Genomic DNA, 19,976 nt, shown 5'->3' with positions numbered 1-19,976 from the left:
TTGAATGTCTGGACTTAACACTAAGGTAGCATATGTTAATAATGCAGATTATTCCTAAACCTGTATAATGTATGTGGCCATTACATTATGCATAGTATAAAATTGAGAAAAAGTTGAGAACATATACTTTCACTATTCCAAATTATAATTACATTCAGAAAAGAAATCACTCACATTATTGGTGAATGAGTGAAATCTAACAGATGTCTTTGTTGTTTACCTGCTCTCTTTTGTCAAAAAAAGAGAAAATAGCCATATCTCACAAAATAAAAGTAGGCAAAAGATAGGAATAGAAATTTAACCAGACAGGACACACAGGTAAAAAATAGACACATGAAAAACAAAATTCAACATCAACAATCCTAAGAAAGGGAATTCCCTGGCAGTCCAGTGGTGAGGACTCCAGGCTTCCACAGCAGGGTGCATGCGTTAGATTCCTGGTCAGAACTAAGATCATGCATGTTGTGTGATAGGGTCAAAAAAAAAAAAAATTCCTGAAATAAATGCAATTAAAATCACGATTAAAAAAAATACATGTATTTATTTATGTTTGTTTGTTTATAGCTACATTGGGTCTTCGTTACTGCGCACGGGCTTTCTCTAGTTCCGGCGAGTGGGGGCTACTCTTCATTGTAGTGCGTGGGATTCTCATTGCAGTGGCTTCTCTTTGTTGCAGAGCATGGGTTCTAGGCACGCAGGCTTCAGTAGTTGTAGCACGCGGGCTTAGTTGCTCTGTGGCATGTGGGAAATTCCCATCCCAGGGCTCTAACCCGTGTCCCCTACATTGGCAGGGGGATTCTTAACCAATGCACCACCAGGGAAGCCCCTAAAATTATAATTGTTTTATACACAGGTTTTTAAGTCTTCATGGGAGGGGTCAGCCTGCATTCAGTCTTAGCTTTTAAGGTACGTTGATCAAGTGTGGGTCCCAAGGCGGGGAGGGCAAGTTCTTGCTAATTAAAAATCATCATGTTGGTGAGTTAACATTTTTCTGGAGGGATGGAAGGAACAGTGAGGCAATGGATCAAGGGCTTAGGAAGAGGATGCTTGGAGACCAGGCCACGTAGGGTCACACTGGACATTCTTAGTCCTTCCGTGTCCCTCACACTGCCCAGAACAGTTCCATGTTGGCCACGTAGTTGTACCCAATCTCCATGTAGGTAGGTAGATTCCCTATTGTGTGGATTGAGTAGCTTTTCCAAAATGAGGGTCTCCACATACCATATCATACAGGATTCTCTCTAATGTGCTGCTTCTGGTGCTCTTGAAGGTTTGCAGTGAAATAGAACTGTTTCCCACATGCCCCACATGTGTATGCTTTCTGCTCCCTATTTGTTCCTTGCTCTTCAGCCAAGTGCAAAATGTCTCTCAAGACTGCAATGCACATCTTACAGGGCTGGGTCTTCTCAGGAGACAAACCTGCCCTGGGGGTCCTCATCTGTGACACTCCTTCTGCAGATACGCTCTGTTCAGAAGGCATCTCTTCATTCTCAACTCCAGGAAAAGAACCTGAAAACAAGGAAGTGATGGTGAAGTTCATGTTGACTTTATTGGGGGGAGTAAGGCCATCACATTTCTACATTTGACAAGTCAAAGAACGAGTCCACAGGATAGTATTCACGAAATGAATTTGGGGCCAAATTGAGAAGCAGCTGCTCTCACCAAGTACAGGACACAAGGACTGTATGTGGCCCAAGGCGATAGGCATCTTCCACAATTCACTCCTCTGTCAATGGGTTTTACCAGGACCCCATCTCCTGGTGACCTGTGATAGTGTACAGAAGCGTATGTCCAGACCTCCAAAAATCTGACTGCAAACAAGTCTCTGACATTCAAGAAATACTGAAGGATTCATTATGTTGAGGACACAAACAGTGTCAGTAGGTACTATGGGAAAAGCGGTGTAAAGACCACATGAGATAAGTGGTTTAGAGAGGTGTTAGAGAATGAATCCGAGGCCACAGTCATACTAAAAATGGGAAGTAGTAGAAATGACAAGTTGGCAGAATGTCATGAATGGAGAAAGTCGAGAGAAGTGCTTTGCAGCCACCGACAGTGGCACTAAAACGCTCTTCAAAAGGAATTCATACTTCCTGATATGACTTGAACACAGCCCTGATATCATAGCCTCTCCCAGCTGCCATTCGTCATAATCAGGCTACCTCTGAGGCTTTTTGCTGAAACCAGAGTCATGTCCATCCCGTAAAGCCCCAAGGACTCTCCATCCCGATCTGGCCAACTACACGGGCCACAAATGATACAAGTCCTAACATAATCAGGATGGCTGAATAGCCAACACTGGCCCAGAGGAACTCAGTACACAATACACAATATTTAAATATTACATAAAGAATGTCTGGTGGAAGGACTTTCCTGGTGGTACAGTGGTTAAAACTCTTTGTTTCTAATGCAGGAGGCACAGCTTTAATTCTTGGTCGGGCATGCCACGCAGCGTGGCCGAAAAAAAAAGAACATCCGGTGGAGCCAGAGGGAAGGATGTACAGTGGATGGAGTACAAAATGTTAGGAATGTATCTCCCCACCTAAACAACTATTGTACTGGCAGAATCTCATTGATCTAACTCTTTGCAACCATGGCGTCTTCTGAAGACCTGCAGTGTCCCACAAAACAGTTTGAAAAGACAAAGCTTCAGAATCAAAATCAGATATCACAGGGATGTGTGAATGATTACACTGGGAATATAAAATAATTATGACAAATATGCTAATTAATGTCTACTAATGGATAAAGCAGACAGCATACAACGCCAGAAGGGAAATGTAAGCTGAGACATGAAAATTCTAACAATGGACCAAAAAGAAATGCTAAAGATCAAGTACACTATAACAGGAATTAAGAATGACGTGATGGGCTTATTCATACCCTGCATACAGCTAAGGAAAGAATCTTTAAGCTTCATGTTCTCTTAGGAGAAACTTCCAAAACTGAAAAGTGAACTGAAAAATGACAAAAAATAAAATAAAAAAAATACCAGAATATACAACACGCTTGGGAGAGCTACAGAAGATTTAACACACACGTATGGAAACATCTCAAACAGAATGAAAAAAAGAAATGGAAGAAATAACTGAGGCAATAATGATGGAGAATTTCTAACAAAATGATGTCAGACACCAACCAACAGATCCAGAAAGCTCAGGGAACGTGAGGCAGGTTTAATGCCAAAAACACTACATCTTTAGGCTTACCACATTCAAATGCAGAGAAAAAAAGAAAACAACCTAAAAGAGGCTAAAGGAATCAACACCTTTCCCAAGAGGGGCCAAAAAAAAAAGCAATTACATTTGAATTCTCCTTAGAACTCAGGGAAATAAGAACTGAATGGAGTAAAATATTTAAAGTGGGAAGGGGGAGGGGACATCACCAACCTAGAATTTGGTAACCAGCAACATAAATCTTCAACACTGATGATGAAATAAACACGTTCTTAGACACAGAAAAATTGTGAGACTATATTAGAAGTAGTTCTTCAGAGAGGAAAAATGATATAGATCAAAAAATTTGGGTTTCATAGAGAAAGGAAGAGCATCAGAGAAGATAAAAACTTTCATTGACATAAAACTGACATGAGACACTGTATTCCTTAAAGTTGTACCACATGATTTGATTTATGTATACACTGCTATGACTACCACAATAAGTTTAGTTAACATACATAGGTACATTTTTTTTTTTCTTGTGATGAGAACTTTTAAGATCTACCCTTCTGGAAACTTCTAAATATACAATACAGTTTTATTAACTAAAGTCACTATGCTATGCACTACATCCCCAGGACTTACTCATCTTATAACTAGAAGTCTGTAACTTCTGACACCCTTCACTCACTTCATCTAACCACCTTGCCCCACTCTGGCAATCACTAATCCTTTGTCTGTATCTGAGTTTGGTGTTGTTCTTGTTTTAAAGATTCAACACGTGGGGGCTTCCCTGGTGGCGCAGTGGTTGAGAATCTGCCTGCCAATGCAGGGGACACGGGTTCGAGCCCTGGTCTGTGAAGATCCCACATGCTGTGGAGCAACTAGGCCCGTGCACCACAACTACTGAGCCTGCGCGTCTGGAGCCTGTGCTCCGCAACAAGAGAGGCCGTGATAGTGAGAGGCCCGCGCACCACGATGAAGAGTGGCTCCCACTTGCCACAACTAGAGAAAGCCCTCACACAGAAACGAAGACCCAACACAGCCATAAATAAATAAATAAATAAAATAAATAAACCCAAAGTTTAAAAAAAAAAAATTAGGTCCGTTATTAAAAAAAAAAAAAAAAAAAGATTCAACATGTAAGTATACTCATGTTGTACAGTTAAACCTGGAACAACATGGGTTAGAACTGCTTGGGTCCACTTGTACATGGATATTTTTCAACAAATATACACAGGATCACATGATCTGTAGTTGGATGAATCCACAAATGGGAAAACTTCAGAATCAGAGGGCTGACTATGGGACTTCAGCATCCACAGATTTCAGTATATGCAGGGGCTCCTGGAACAAATCCTCCATGGAAACAGTGGGACAAGTGGATTTGTCTTTCTCTCTCTGACTTATTTCACTTAGCATAATGTCCTTCTATCCATGTTGAGGCAAATGGCAAGATTTCCATCTTTTTTTATGGTTGTATAATATTGAATAATATGCCATATATACCACGTGTTTGTTAGATCCACTCATCCATCAATGGACACTTAGGTTGTTTCCGTATCTTGAATATCGTAAATAATGCTGCAATAAACCTGAGGTACAGATATCTTTTTGACATGATAATTTCACTCCCTGTGGATAAATACACAGAGGTGGAATTGCCGGACCATACGGAAGTTCACTTTTTAACTTTGTAATGATTCTCCATACTGTTTTCCATAGTAGTTGCAACAATGTACATTCCCACCAACAGTGCACAAGGGGTCCCTTTTCTCCACAACTTCACCAACACTTATTTCTTGTCTTTCTCATAACAGACATTGTAACATGTGTCAGGTGGTATCTCATTGTGGTTTTTTTTTTAATTTAAGAAAAAAATTTTAATTTACTTATTATTTATTTTTGGCTGCATTGGGTCTTTGTTGCTGTGTGCAGCTTTCTCTAGTTGCGGCGAGCAGGGGCTAATCTTTGTAGTGGTGCGCGGGCTTCTCATTGCAGTGACTTCTCTTGTTGCAGAGCTCAGGCTCTAGGTGCACGGGCTTCAGTAGTTGTAGCACACAGGCTCAGGAGTTGTGGTTCTCGGGCTCTAGAGTGCAGGCTCAGCAGTTGTGGTGCACGGGCTTAGTTGCTCCACAGCATGTGGGATCTTCCTGGAACAGGTCTCGAATCCATGTCCCCTGCATTGGCACGTGGATTCTTAACCACTAAGCCACCAGGGAAGCCCTAATTTTTTATTTATTTTTGGCTGCATTGGGTCTTTGTTGCTGCACGTGGGCTTTCTCTAGTTATGGTGAGCGGGGGCTACTCTATTGTTGTGGTATGTGGGCTTCTCATTGTGGTGGCTTCTCTTGTGGTTTAGCATGGCCTCTATGCATGCCAGCTTCAGTAGTTGTGGTGCATGGGCTTAATTGCTCCACAGCATGTGGGATCTTCCCGGACCAGGGTTCAAACCTGTATCCCCTGCATTGGCAGGTGGATTCTTAACCCCTATGCACTCCAACGAAGTCCAGAAACCCACTTTATTTTTTTATTATTATTATTTTTTTCAGAAACCCACTTTAAATACAAACCTGCAGGAATTCCCTGGCAGTCCAGTGGTGAGGACTCAGCACTTTCACTGCTTTAGCCTGGGTTCAATCCCTGGTCAGGGAACTAGGACACTGCAAGCTGTGGTGCAGCCAAAAAAAAAAAAAAAATCCACCAATCATGATCTCATCAACAGATGTGGGGTCGGGGGCATCTGAGAAAATCCAACACCCATTCATGATCAAAATCTCCATTTCCTAGTAATCTAAAAATAGAAAAAAACTTCAACTTGATAATCTAAATAAAACTCTACAGCTATCATCATATTTACTAGAGAAAAACTAGAAACATTCCCAGTAAGATGAAGAAAGCAAGGATGTTCCCTCTTACAACTCACTTTCGACTTCACACTATAAGTCATAACTAATGCAATGAGAAGAGAAAGTTGTATTAAAGTTATACTGATCAGGAAGGAAGGAATCAAACTGCCTTCATTCACAGATGATATAACCAGCTATGTAAAAATCAAAATATAGAACAACAACCACAACAAAAAATACTGAAACTAGGAAACACTTATAGCAAAGTTTCAGCATACAAGGATAAGATACAAAAGTCAATCACTTTCCTATACATCAGGAATAAACAAGTGAAATGTGAAATTAAAAACACAAGACCATGTACATTAATACCCCTACCCCCGAACAAATGGAGAGAAAAAGGAAGAAATATTTAGTTATAAATCTACCAAGACATGTACAAGATATACATGAGGTAAACTATAAAACTGTGATGAAGAAATCAAAGAACTAAATAAATGGAAAGATATTTCACGTTCATAAATAGGAAGATCCACTACAGTCAAGATGTCAGTTCTTCCCAACTTCACCTATAGTTTCAATGCAATCCAAGTCATAATTCCAGCAAGTTATTTTGTGGATATAAATAAATTGACCCTAAAGTTTATACACAGAGGCAAAAGTACTAGAATAGCCAACAGCATACTGAAGAACAAAGGTTGCAGACTGACACTACTCAACTTCAAGACTTAGTATCTTAAAAAAAAAGAAAGAAAGAAAGAAAGAAAAAGTAAAATAAGACAGTATCTAAAGTAATCAAGCCTGGGAATTCCCTGGTGGTCCCTTGGTTAGGACTCCACACTTTCACTGCTGAGGGCCAGGGGTTCAATCCCCAGTTGGGGAACTAAGATCCTACAAGAGGCCTAGTAGGCAAAAAAAAAAAAAAAGAAGTAATCAAACCAGTGCGGTATTGTTGAAAGGATAAACTAATCAATGAACAGTGTTGACAGTGCAGAAATAGAGCCACAGAAATACACTAATCAGACCGTTGACACATGAGCAAGTGCAATACAATGGAGAAAAATGAAGTCTTTTGAATAAATAGTACTGGAACAACCAAACATCACATGCCAAGAAATGAATTCTAGACACAAACCTTACACCCTTCACAAAAAATTAACTCAAAATGGAACATGGGGGCTTCCCTGGTGGCACAGTGGTTGAGAATCTGCCTGCCAATGCAGGGGACACGGGTTCGAGCCCTGGTCTGGGAGGATCCCACATGCCGCGGAGCAATTGGGCCCGTGCGCCACAACTACTGAGCCTGCGCATCTGGAGCCTGTGCTCCGCAACAAGAGAGGCCGCGATAGTGAGAGGCCCGCGCACCGCGATGAAGAGTGGCCCCCGCTTGCCACAACTAGAGAAAGCCCTCGCACAGAAACAAAGACCCAACACAGCCAAACATAAAATAACTAAATAAATAAATTTAAAAAAAAAATGGATCATGGGTCTAAAAGTTAAGTACAAAAAACCCTTAAAATTCAGTACGAAAACAACAACCTAAATACAAAATGAGCAAAACACCTTAACAGACACCTCATTAAAAGACATCCACGTGAAAATTTAGCATACACAAAGATGCAAGGAAATACAAATTAAACTCAAAAGCAGATACCAGGGCTTCCATGGTGGTGCAGTGGTTAAGAATCCGTCTGCCAATGCAGGGGACACGGGTTCGAGCCCTGGTCCAGGAAGATCCCACATGCCGTGGAGCAACTAAGCCCATGTGCCACAACTACTAAGCCTGCACTCTAGAGCCTGCGAGCCACAACTACTGAGCTTCCATGCTGCAACTCCTGAAGCCCGTGCGCCTAGAGCCTGTGCTCCACAACAAGAGAAACCACCGTAATGAGAAGCCTGTGCACCGCAACAAAGGGTAGCCCCCACTTGCCACAACTAGAGAAAGCCCATGCGCAGCAACAAAGACCCAATGCAGCCAAAAATAAATAAAAATAAAATAAATAAATTATTTAAAAAGTGCAGATACCAATACATACCTATAAAAATGGCCAAAATCCAAACACTGACAACACCAAATGCTGGTAAGGGTGTGAAGCAATAGGAATTTCATTCATTGCCGATTGGAATGCTTAATGGTAGAGTCCACCATGAAAGGCAGTTTGGTACTTTCTTACTAAACTAAACATAATCTTATATCCTCCAGCAATTGTACTCTGTGGTATTTAGACAAAGGAGTTGAAAACGGACATCCACACAAAAACCTTCAAACAGATATTTACAGTAGCTTTATTCATAACTTTCAAAACTTGGAAGTAATCAAGAAGTCCTTCAGTAGATGAATGGATAAACATGATACATCCAGAGAACAGCAACATTATTTACAGCTAAACTGCAATGAGCTATCAAGTCATGAAAAGACATGCAGAAAACTTAAATGCATATTACTGTGTGAAAGAAGCCAAGATGAAAAGGCTACATGCTGTATGAGTCCAAGGATATGACATTCTCAAAAAGGGGAAACTAATGACAGAGTAAAAAAGTAATCAGGGGATACCAAGGAGTACGGGGGAAGAAGGGATGAACAGGTGGGGCACGGAGAATTTTTAGTTGAAAATTGAACACATTCTGTATGATACTATAATGGTGAATACATGTCATTATACATTTATCAAAGCCCACAGAATGTACAACACCACAAGTGAACCCTATCGCCAACTTTAGATTCTGAGTGATAATGATGTGTTCGTGAAGGTTCATCAATTTTAACACTCACATGGGGGATTTTTTGATTCAATGCAATCCCTATCAAAAACAATGACGCCTTCAAGAAACAGAAAAACTCAGATTCAAATTCACATAGATTCTCAAGGGATTCGATACAGCCAAAGCAATTGTGAAAAACAACAAAGTTGAAGGATTCACAACACATGAATTCAAACTTTCTTACAAAGCTACAGTAAGCAAAACAGTATAAAGTGCTACTGGTATAAAGACAGATATATACTCCAGTGGACTAGAACAGAGACTAGAGTATCTAAAAATCAGCCCTCAAATATATGATGCAATAATTACTAACAAGAGGATGATTTACATTGAAATAAGGACAGCCTTTTCAACAAATGGTGCTGGGAAAACCAGATACCCACCTGCACAACAATGAAATTAGAACCTTACCTAACACCATACACAAAAATTCAAAGGCCTAAACGTAATATATATATATCAAAGGCCTAAACTATAGGACAAAACAAAGGCCTCAAAATATATCAAAGGCCTAAATGTAAGAGCTAACACTAAAAAATTCTAAGAAAAAACAAACAAGAAAAGCTTCAAAATGTTGGATTCAGCCATGATTTCTTGCCTTTGACAACAAAGGCAAAAGCAACAAAACGAAAAATACACAAACCAACCTCATAAAAATGAACAATTTTGGTCTCATACCTTAATTTACACAATCTTATGTGTCAATTATACATCAAGAAAGCTGGAGGGAAAATGGAAAAAACTGAAAAACTTTTTAACATCAAAGGACACTATAAACACAGTAAGAAAGAAACCACAGATTGGGAGAAAACATTTCCAAAACACGTATACAAAAAGGGATTAAGGGCTTCCCTGGTGGCGCAGTGGTTAAAAATCCACCGGCCAATGCAGGGAACATGGGTTCAAGCCCTGGTCTGAGAAGATCCCACATGCCACGGAGCAACTAAGCCCGCGTGCCACAACTACTGAGCCTGCCCTCTTGAGCCCATGAGCCACAACTACTGAAGCCCATGTGCCACAACTACTGAAGCCAGCGTGCCTAGAGCCTGTGCTCCGCAACAAGAGAAGCCACCACAATGAGAAGCCCTTGCACCGCAACGAAGAGTAGCCCCTGCTCGCTGCAACTAGAGAAAGCCCACACGCAAAAACGTAAGACCCAACGCAGCCAATAAATAAATAAATAAACAAACAAACAAACAAATAAATAAAATAAAATAAAAAAGAATAGCTCAACCACTGAAACAAAACCAAAAAAAAAGGGATTAATATCCAGAATCTATGGATAAATCTGTAATTCAACAACAACCAAAAAACCAACTTGATTAATTAAGAAAAAAGGACTTGAACAGATATTTTTCTAAAGATATACAAATGGCCAATAAGCACACCAAAAGGGATGTAATTGAAATGGGAAAGATATACCATTTCACACCCATTACGATGGCTATGATCAAAAGAACAGAAAATAACAGGGACTTCCCTGGCAGTCCAGTGGTTAAGACTGCATGCTGTCACTGCAGGGGGTGCAGGTTCGATCCCTGGTCATCACTTCTTGGGGAACCAAGATTCTGCATGCCCCTCAGTGAGGGCAAAACAAAACAAAACAAAAGAACAGAAAATAACAGATTCTGGGACTTCCCAGGGGACGCAGTGGTTAAGACTCCATGCTCCCAATGCACGGGGCCGGGGTTTGATCCCTGGTTAGGGAACTAGATCCCACATGCATGCCACAACTAAGAGTTTGCATGTCACAACTAAGTAGCCTGTGTGGTGCAACTAAGGAGCCCGCAAGCCACAACTAGGGAGCCCACCTGCGACAACTAAGACCTGGCACAACCAAAATAAATTAATTAATTAATAAGAAAGGAAAGGAAGAAAGGAAGGAGAGAAAGAAAGAAAGAAAGAAAGAAAGAAAGAAAGAAAGAAAGAAAGAAAGAAAGAAAGAAAGAAAGAAAGGAAAGAAAGAGAAAGAAAGAAAAGAAAGAAGGAAAGAAAGAAAGAAAGAAAGAAAGAAAGAAAGAAAGAAAGAAAGAAAGAAAGAAAGAAAGAAAGAAAGAAAAAGAAAGAAAAAGAAAGAAAGAAAATAACAGATGCTGACGTGGATACAGAGAAACTGGAACCTTGAAAAAGTGTCTTGCAGCCACACTTCATGGTCTGTTGTAGTAGTGACCAGATCAGTGAAAATACTGTCACACAGTCACACAAAAAAATGTCAGGTACCAAAATGGAGCAAAACCTGGGTACCATTAATTTGGACAGTCACTTGGCCATAGAAAGGGCAAACAAGGAGGGATCTACCACCAGGTAGAGGGGAAGACTACTGACCCTAACAAGGCAACAGAAATAATAGCAAAAATAAACAAATGGGACCTAATCAAACTTATAAGCTCTGGCAGAGCAAAGGAAATCATAAGCCAAACAAAAAGATAACCTATTGCCAAATAATATAACTGAAAAGGGCTTAATTTTCCAAAATATCTAAACAGCTATACAACTCAATAACAAAAAACAAACAACCCAGAAGACCTAAATAGACATTTCTCCAAAGCAAAAACACAGATGGGCAATAGGCACATGAAAAGATGCTCATCATCGTTAATTATCAGAAAAATACAAATCAAAACTATTCAATACAATGAGGTATAACCTCACACCAGTCAGAATGGCCATCATTAAAAAACTACAAATACAAGTGTTGGAGAGGGTGTGGAGAAAAAGGAAACCTCTTACACTGCTGCTGGGACTGTAAATTGGTACAGCCATTATGGAGAACAGTATGGAGGTTCCTCAAAAAATGAAAAATAGAGTTACCATATATTCCAGCAATCCCATTCCTCGCCATATATCCAGCAAAAACATGGTTTGAAAGGATACATGCACCCCAATGTTCAATGCAGCACTGTTTACAATAGCGAAGACATGGAAGCAACCTAAATGTCCATAGACAGTTGAATGGATAAAGAAAATGTAGTGTTTATATACCACAAAAAATTACTCAGCCATTGAAACGAATGAAATAATGCCATTCACAGCAACATAAATGGACCTAGAGATTGTCATACTGAGTGAAGTAAGTCACAAACACAAAGACAAATAACGTTATGTTATCGATTATATGCGGAAACGTAACAAAATTGATACATATAAACTTATTTAGAAAACAGAAACAGACTCACGGACTTAGAGAATGAACTTGAGGGGGAAGGCTGAAGGGGATGGATAGTTAGGGAGTTTGGAACTGACATGTACACACTGCTGTATTATAAATGGATAACCAGGGACCTACTGTACAACAGAAATTAAAACAAAATTGTAAATCAACAATACTTCAGTAAAATTAAAAACAATCAACAAAAAAAGACTACTGACCCTGAATCCTTACCTGTAACTTTGGGGCTACGGGTGTTCGGGCACTAAGGACTAGGGATGCACTCTGCCTAGCCATAGTAACCACAGCACATAACCAAGGAATTTAAGAAGAAAGCAGTGCCCATGTTCCAGATGTGAGGACAGAGCTGCCCTTGAGGAAGAGAAGAAAGGAAGAACCTAGCTCAGAGGATAGGGGTGGGTGTGAGGGCCTTACCCAGAATGCATACAACTGCAAAGTTCTCCAGCATGACATCAAGGTACAGGTGTATCTGAACCTCATCAAGAAGACACCATTCCTCCCAGGAGAAGTACACGGCCACATCCTCAAAGGTCACACTGCCCTGGTATAACAGGGACAAATAAAACCATGAACGGTCTCACTCCTGAAAACCCACAATCCATCTTCCCACACATTTCCCCTACTGCCCAATGAGATGGAGCCACTTGAGACCTGGGGAAGAAAACCTCCCTCCTCTGATCTGAACCTCCCATTGCCTTCAAAACACACAGGCAGTCATTTGAAGCCGAAATCCTGCTCTTCTGTGCTGTTTATTCCCACCAGAAAATAAAGGAGACCTGCACTTACCTAAACCAAGTCAACCTCACCTCAAAGTACTTCCACATACTGGTGTGGGTTCTAGGAGTAACCTTCCATACTCCCTCCATAGAACGTCTGGGTCTGCACTCAGTACCCAGAGCATGAGATTCTCCAAGGTCCCCAAACCAAAAAGCTAGCAGAATGGCAGGTGAAGAGCCCTAAGACACCTCAAATACAGAGAATGTGTGCGTGGGGGTCAAAACAAGTGAGGGATTGGGACAACCTCCATTTACCAAAAGTGCTTCTGCAGCCCTGGGAATCTGTGGGAACAAGCAGGCCATAGAAGAAAGTGACCATGGCGGTACTCCAGGGGCTCAGGCCTTCCCTGGTCCCCTGGCGGTACCAGAGCCAGGTAACCTCGGGCTGACTGGCTAATCTCCCCTGCCTGCCTCCGTCCCCAGTGCTACCGTTTATCAGTTGTGACCTTGGAAAAGCCACAACTTCCCTCTGCCTCAAAGTCCTCATCACCCACCTACAGTCTTTTCTTCCACTGAACAGGCTTTGGAGAATTTTCAAAAGCCTAACTCAGATCGTGTCCTTCCTTTGCTCAAAACTCTCCACCGCTCCGAGGGCCCTAAGAAGAAAGGTACAACCTCTCAGCTACCACTCCAGATGCAGCCTGGCCTCAAACTTGGTTCCCCGCAGAAACAAGACGGAGTACACGTCCCCGGGATGTTCCTGCTTCAGTTGCATCTCCAAGCCTCACTCACACCACATACACTGGTGGTCAGAAATAGATAAACCACCCCTGAAGCCCTCACTGTCCTGGAGCAGACGTGACCAGGCGCCGCTCACTCGGGACGTTCGTATTTCGGTGGGGAAACGGGCAAGCGAGAACCCGGAGACCGCAGCGTTTACCTGAGGTGGGTCCGTCAGCGCAGGCGCCGCCATCGGAGCCTTTACGCGGAGCGGAGCGGAACGGCGACAGACCAGCGACCGGGTCGGAGTCGGCACGGTTACTCCCCGCAAGCGGCGGCGTCGTCCCCGTCCCTAAGACCCGCCCGTGTAGTGCGCATAAACCGTCCACTTCCGCCTCCTAGGCCTCTCACCTCTTTCTCAACACCGCACAGCGGAGCTATTGATCAGGTCCACAGTCTCAACAACAATCAAAATGTCCGCCACGAAGACACCGGAAGTCCTCCTCCCTGATGTTCTCCCTCCCGGAAATGTCCATTTTCTAGATTTTCATTGGATGAACTTCGCCTTAGCGCAACTTCTTCTGGATAATGTAAGGGTAAAGGCTCAAGGAGTGGCGCTCCCCACTAGAAGCACCAGGAAAAAAGCCAAGTAGCATCGCGCGGAGCGCTGGGAAATCAACGGGGGGCAGGCGGGGAGGAGGCTCCATCCTTCTTAAGGTGTGGGGGATCCATGAGGGAATTGGCGAGATTTTTTTTTTTTTAATAAATAGTATCTGCTGTTATTCTTTTTTTTTTAATTTTTTAAATTTATTTATTTATTTATGGCTGTGTTAGGTCTTCATTTCTGTGCGAGGGCTTTCTCTAGTTGTGTCAAGTGGAGGCCACTCTTCATCACGGTTTGCGGGCCTCTCACTATCGTGGCCTCTCTTGTTGCGGAGCACAGGCTCCAGATGCGCAGGCTCAGTAGTTGTGGCTCATGGGCCCAGTTGCTCCGCGGCATGTGGGATCCTCCCAGACCAGGGCTCGAACCCGCGTCCCCTGCATTGGCAGGCAGACTCTCAACCACTGCGCCACCAGGGAAGCCCCATTTAAGAGTCTTTAATGCTACTGATTACTGAAGTGTTTGGACATAATCTCAGACTCCTTGGAGCCAACCCAAGTTTACATCCACTGGTAATTAGAAGCAAGTAAACATTATTCTATTGCTCTTGAAATGCATGCAGACTGGAGTGATAAAAGTAATTTTGTAAGCTATGGTCAGAGAAAAAAAAAAAAGCTACAGGACCGTAACTGGGAATACGGAGACGAGATATTCAGCAGGCCTGAGGCAGCTAAACAAGAAGGAAAGCACTACTTTTGCTCCCCCAGAAAAGGCTCTCCTGCCTGCATCATCAGTGATTGTGCCCAACTGAGAAAAGCTGAGGTATAATCAGGCACCAAAAATGGCTGTATTTTTGTTGTTTATACATCCCCTGCTCCACCAAGTCTGACTCACTGGCACCCTACTCACATGGCTAAACTTCTCTCTTAATCATAAGACCTAATCAGTCAATGCCCACCTTCTTTCTCTAGCCACAGCTAGTGATCGTGTGTCTTTCTTTTTCTTCTTTCTTTTTCTTTCTTCCTTCCTTCCTTCCTTCCTTCCTTCCCTCCTTCCTTCCTTCCTTCCTTCCTTCCTTCCTTCCTCTCTTTCTTTCTTTCTTTCTCTCTTTCTTGGCTGTGTTGGGTGTTCATTGCTGCCCACGGGCTTTTCTCTAATTGCGGCAAGCAGGGGGTTGCTCTTCTTTGTGGTGCTCAGGGCTTCTCATTCTGGTGTCTTCTCTTGTGGCGCATGGGCTCTAGGCGCGGGCTTCAGTAGTTGAGGGATGGGGGTCACAGAGAGCAGGCTCAGTAGTTGTGGCACACGGGCTTAGTTGCTGCACAGCATGTGGGATCTTCCCAGACCAAGGATCGCACCCACATCCGCTGCATTGGCAGACAGATTCTTAACCACTGCGCAACCAAGGAAGTCCTAGAAATTGTTCTAATCTTTAGTTCATAACTTCTTCACATTGATAGTTTATCAAAGGGACTGTAAGTGGCATACTCCTCTGCGGCTTTCCCTAAGAATTGATGAGCCAACCTCACATCAATTACCTTTAAATCAGGTAAACTCTCTCTGCTCCACAGTAAAAAAGACTGCTGCCACTTCCTACCTAATGTGTCTGGACCATGGTGGAGTGTCTCTCATGGACCTTGCTCTGGATAAGTAAGATCCGTATCCATTAAACCACTGATGTCTCTGTCCTTGTCTCTGGGCTCTTTCTTTGGTCTTCAGGCTGGGCAATTATTGATATATTATCCTGCCTCTGGGACAAGACCCCTTACTCTCTCCCAGCTGATCAGTGTCTCCAGCCTCCGCCACTCCCGCCCTGCTGTGGCACCGCTCCACAGGGAGAAGGCAGGGCCAGTGTGGTTTCTCTGCATGTATGGTGGAGTGGGTGAGCTGTGGCCAAACAGCTACCGTCAGAGATGTGGGCTGCTTCTCATGTACTGGTGGAGCAATTTCCCACAATGGCCACCGCAGCCCCATCTGGGCTCTGCCCTGGGACTGGGATGCCTCTTCATCCATAAATGGAGTCTTTCCCTGGCCTTGACTGCCCCAGATCCAGCGACATGTTGGGGCATGGAGTTAGTGGACCCAGAGCGTTTTTTCTGCTCTGGCTGCGGTGTGTGGTGAACCTGCTCACTGGAAACCGGCAGCTGCTGAAGTGGACCTCTCTCTGCCCGGTCCCAGAGCCAGGTGGGAGCATGCACACTTCCTCCAAACAGAGTCCAGGCTCCTCCAACCTTTCTCTCTGTCCCACTGGTCCTCCAACCGGTAAGGAGGCTTGCCTCTACCACATAGAACCTAGGACTGGGTCACTCAGTCTGTGGCTTGATCAGCTCACTGGCCAGGGTGGGTGTCTGCCCATGTGATCTCCCTTCTCCTCTGAGTCACACATCTTTTGACCCCAGTACTTTTCTTCCCTTCCTGTCCAATTACATGTGTATGTTTCTTACAGCCTTGGTTGTACAGGAGTCCTTCTGCCAGTTTCCAGGTACATGTTGATTTCCTCTCAGCTATTCCTTAAGGAACAAAAGCAAACAAATGAGAAAAAAAACCTGTGTTCTTCAGAGGAAAAAAGGTCTCTTCCTTCTTGGAACAACAGGAACTGACAGACTCTGTCTAAGCTATATTTTATTTTTAAATATTTATTTATTTATTTAGGCTGTGCCGGACCTTCATTGTGGTATGCCCTATCTTTAGTTGCAGCATGTGGACTTCTCAGTTGTGGAATGTGAACGCTTAGTTGTGGCATGCATGGGGGATCTAATTCCCTGACAAGGGATTGAACCTGGGACCCCTGTCTCTTTGCCTAAGCTTTAGTCAGATTCCTTTGAGCTCTCTTCCCCACTGGTCCTTGGCCCTTCCCACATCCTTGCAGGGATGGCTTAGCTTCAGTTTCAGAAAGAAAACTGCAAAGGTAGTTAGGTAAGAATAATCCAACCATTCATACCTGATCTTCTGATCAAATCCTCAATTCCTATCTTTGATATCTGATGTCTCTGGTCTTTCTTCAGCAAGATTCTTATTAAGTCAATGTAGCAAGAACCCTCCTCACACTTGATGTTTCCCATTAGTAATTTTCCATCCACTGAACCCTTCAATTTGCTCCTTGTCTATAAATCCTCAGTTGTCTTTACTGTATCTAAAGTTGAACTAAAATTTTCTCCCATATTGTAATAATCTTGACACCTATCCCAGTGGTACTGAATAAAGAATGTCTTACCATTTTAATAAATATCAGAATAATTTTTTCCTTACCACTGTTAAATTCATTTCAGTTAAACCTGAACCTACTTCTATAGACACAGACAGAGGACGGGAGGATCCTTACCCACCTCCCAAAAGAGGCACCTAGGGGACCACCTGGGCACTCAGGGGCTTGCATGACACATGTACCCTCCCCTGTCCTCTAATCAATGGAAGGAATTGCTAATACTGCCATTCCAGGACTAAGGAAATGGAGAACAAGGGCTGACAGGGAACTTCTTCAACGTCACAACCCCAGAGGGGGTCAGAGAGAATCCATGCAGAAGTCTCTGCACTCTGCAGCCTCCGGTCGTTCTTATGGCTTGGTCCAAGGACAACAGATGGTGTCAGGGGGTTTTGAGGAGTCCCATTCCCTCCCTTAGCTTGGAAATGAGGGAGGGGACCGAGGGTGTGTTTTTTGTTTATGGGGGTGTGTTGGCCATGCCACGTGGCATGTGGGCCCATAGTTTCCCAACCATGGATCAAACCTGTGCCTCCTGTAGTGGAAGCCCAGAGTCTTAACCACTGGACAACCGGAAGTCCCTGAGGGTGTTTAGATGTAGTAGGAAACCGAAAGGTAATGGAGGGCACTGGGGGTGGAGGAGTGTGAGGTGATAAGAGGGTAGGAGGATGCAGGTGCGTTAATCTTGCAGCAAATGGACCATGTCTAGGGAGGAAACAGGCAGAGGGTGGCTGTCCTCTACTCATGATCTCCCAGCAAGAGACAGGGATCTGGGATTCAATGCCAGGTTGCCTGGTACAGGGCATGGGTTGTCTGGTCACTGCACTCTGTTTCCCTCCCTATCCAGCTTTGAGGACTCAAAGAACACCTTGTCCATCTTGTAATTTGGAATAGTGAAAGAATATGTTCTCAACTTTTTCTCAATTTTATACTATGTCTCCCTCCCCCCAAGAGCCCTGCTCATACCCCAGCCCCATGCTGATGAACACAACTATCTTTTGATTGGGAACCCACATCAATGGCTTTCCTGTGAATGACCCCATTTATCTACCCAAACTGCCCAGTGATCAGTCTATTATTAGTCTTCCAGTTTGTGAAAGGAGAGGTCTGCACCTCAGAGAGGTTGAGGAGCTTCCACAAAGGCACACAGCTGCCAGGCCTCTGATGACAGTGCTTCCTCTACACTGCACAGGTGCACTGGCTTCTCTTCTACACCTCCCTGAATGGACTCCATCTGCTGTCTCACAACCATGAACTACCTACACCTGACGTCTGCATCTCCACCAGGGCCTCCAGCTCCACCTCCCCCAGTGTACATCTCCCTGCAAACATCTTCCCTTTTGTGAAGCTGTTCACAGGGACAGCAGCACCAACCCAGGAAACCACACAGGGTCTTCAGTGTCACCCCAGATGTGATACTGGCCTCCATCATATGCCATATGCAGTGATTTGTTTCCAAGGGTCTGTCCATCTTCTGCACAACCTCGCTTCAGGATGTGACTGTGTCCAAATTGTCCTGGTCACTATTCCGAGCACTGTGAGGGACCCAAAATGACTAAGAATGTCCACTGTGGCACTCTCCCTGTCTCCAAGGCTCTTCCTCCTAACCCTCTCACCCATTGCCTCACTGTCCCTCCTACCCCAACAGAAAAATATGAATCACCAAATGATTGCTAATAAGCAAGAAGGTGCCCACATCTCCTCGGGACTCCCCGTTGACAAACTTTAGTCCAAATGCTAAACGATCAGTGCAGGCTGACACCTCCCATAAAGCCTGTAAAACCCCACCCCAAGTCCTTCGCTTGACAAAGCTGCTCACAGGTGTGAATCTCCAGCTTCTAACAAGGTGTGACCCAGTCCCTGAACTGAACACCATCAGTGCATCATCAAACTTGTGGTGATGTGGGAGAGGTTGTTCTTTCCAAGCCAGTCTGCACTCACCTCACCACATGGATCCACGAAAACTGTGTGACTGTGTGTGGCTCACACACGAGAATTTTGAGCATCCCGATCACATACCTGTGCCACAATCTCCCTGGAGTGTTTGTGTGGCCACACCTGCTGTGCTGAGTCAGCACCTCCCATTTTATTTCCCCAACAGGGTCTCACTTCTGTCATACATCCTTTGTGCAATGGTACATAAGTTTGTAGGTCCAGGCTGAAACAACGGGTGTTAGCATTCAAAATCTGTCACACAGTGTCCCCAGTTGTGCTGATATGGACTGATATTTAGAATACTTCCATGTGTAATAAAGTTACTGGAGTTATGAAAGGGCTCTTTTGTTTTATATATATATATATATATATATATATATATATATACACACACATATACATATTTGGCTGTGTTGGGTCTTAATTGCTGCACGCAGGCTTTCTCTAGTTGCAATGAGCAGGGGCTACTCTTCGAAGTGGTGCGTGGACTGTCATTGTGGTGGCTTCTCTTGTTGCAGAGAACAGGCTTCGGTAGTTGCCACACGTGTGCCCTAAGGCGTGCGGGTTTCAGTAGTTGGGGTGCACAGGCTCAGGCTCACTTGCTCAGCAGCATGTGGGATCTTCCCGGACCAGGGATCAAACCCATGTCCCCTGCATTGGCAGGTGGACTCTTAGCCACTGAGCCACCAGGGAAGTCCCTGGCAGGTGGATTCTTAAACACTGTGCCATGAGGGTAGTCCCAGGGCTCTCTTATTTTAGAAATACATTCTAAGAAGTTATGTATTCAAAGACATGATACCTAGGATTATAAATTTTAAAAACTACTAAGTAAATCTTGATACACAAACACAAAAAATGTGCATAAAAAC

The 19,976-nt window shown here is 43.5% G+C and overlaps 1 protein-coding gene across 1 annotated transcript; it reads right to left on the bottom strand.

Moving 5' to 3' along the window:
• Nucleotides 1-729: 729 nt before the first annotated feature.
• LOC118885231 (zinc finger protein 211-like) lies at nucleotides 730-14,081 on the bottom strand. Its single transcript, XM_036833733.1, has 3 exons — nucleotides 13,596-14,081; nucleotides 12,354-12,480; nucleotides 730-1,509 (listed from the first exon to the last, which is right to left on the bottom strand). The coding sequence occupies exons 1-3, from the start codon at nucleotides 13,626-13,628 to the stop codon at nucleotides 1,226-1,228; spliced, it is 444 nt and encodes a 147-aa protein (XP_036689628.1). The 5' UTR covers nucleotides 13,629-14,081; the 3' UTR covers nucleotides 730-1,225.
• Nucleotides 14,082-19,976: the final 5,895 nt, after the last annotated feature.

The sequence above is a fragment of the Balaenoptera musculus genome, chromosome 19 (assembly GCF_009873245.2).
Source record: "Balaenoptera musculus isolate JJ_BM4_2016_0621 chromosome 19, mBalMus1.pri.v3, whole genome shotgun sequence".
Lineage (NCBI taxonomy): Eukaryota > Metazoa > Chordata > Mammalia > Artiodactyla > Balaenopteridae > Balaenoptera > Balaenoptera musculus.
The sequence above is the reverse complement of the archived record's forward strand: the minus strand, read 5'-3'. Positions and strand labels throughout refer to the sequence as shown.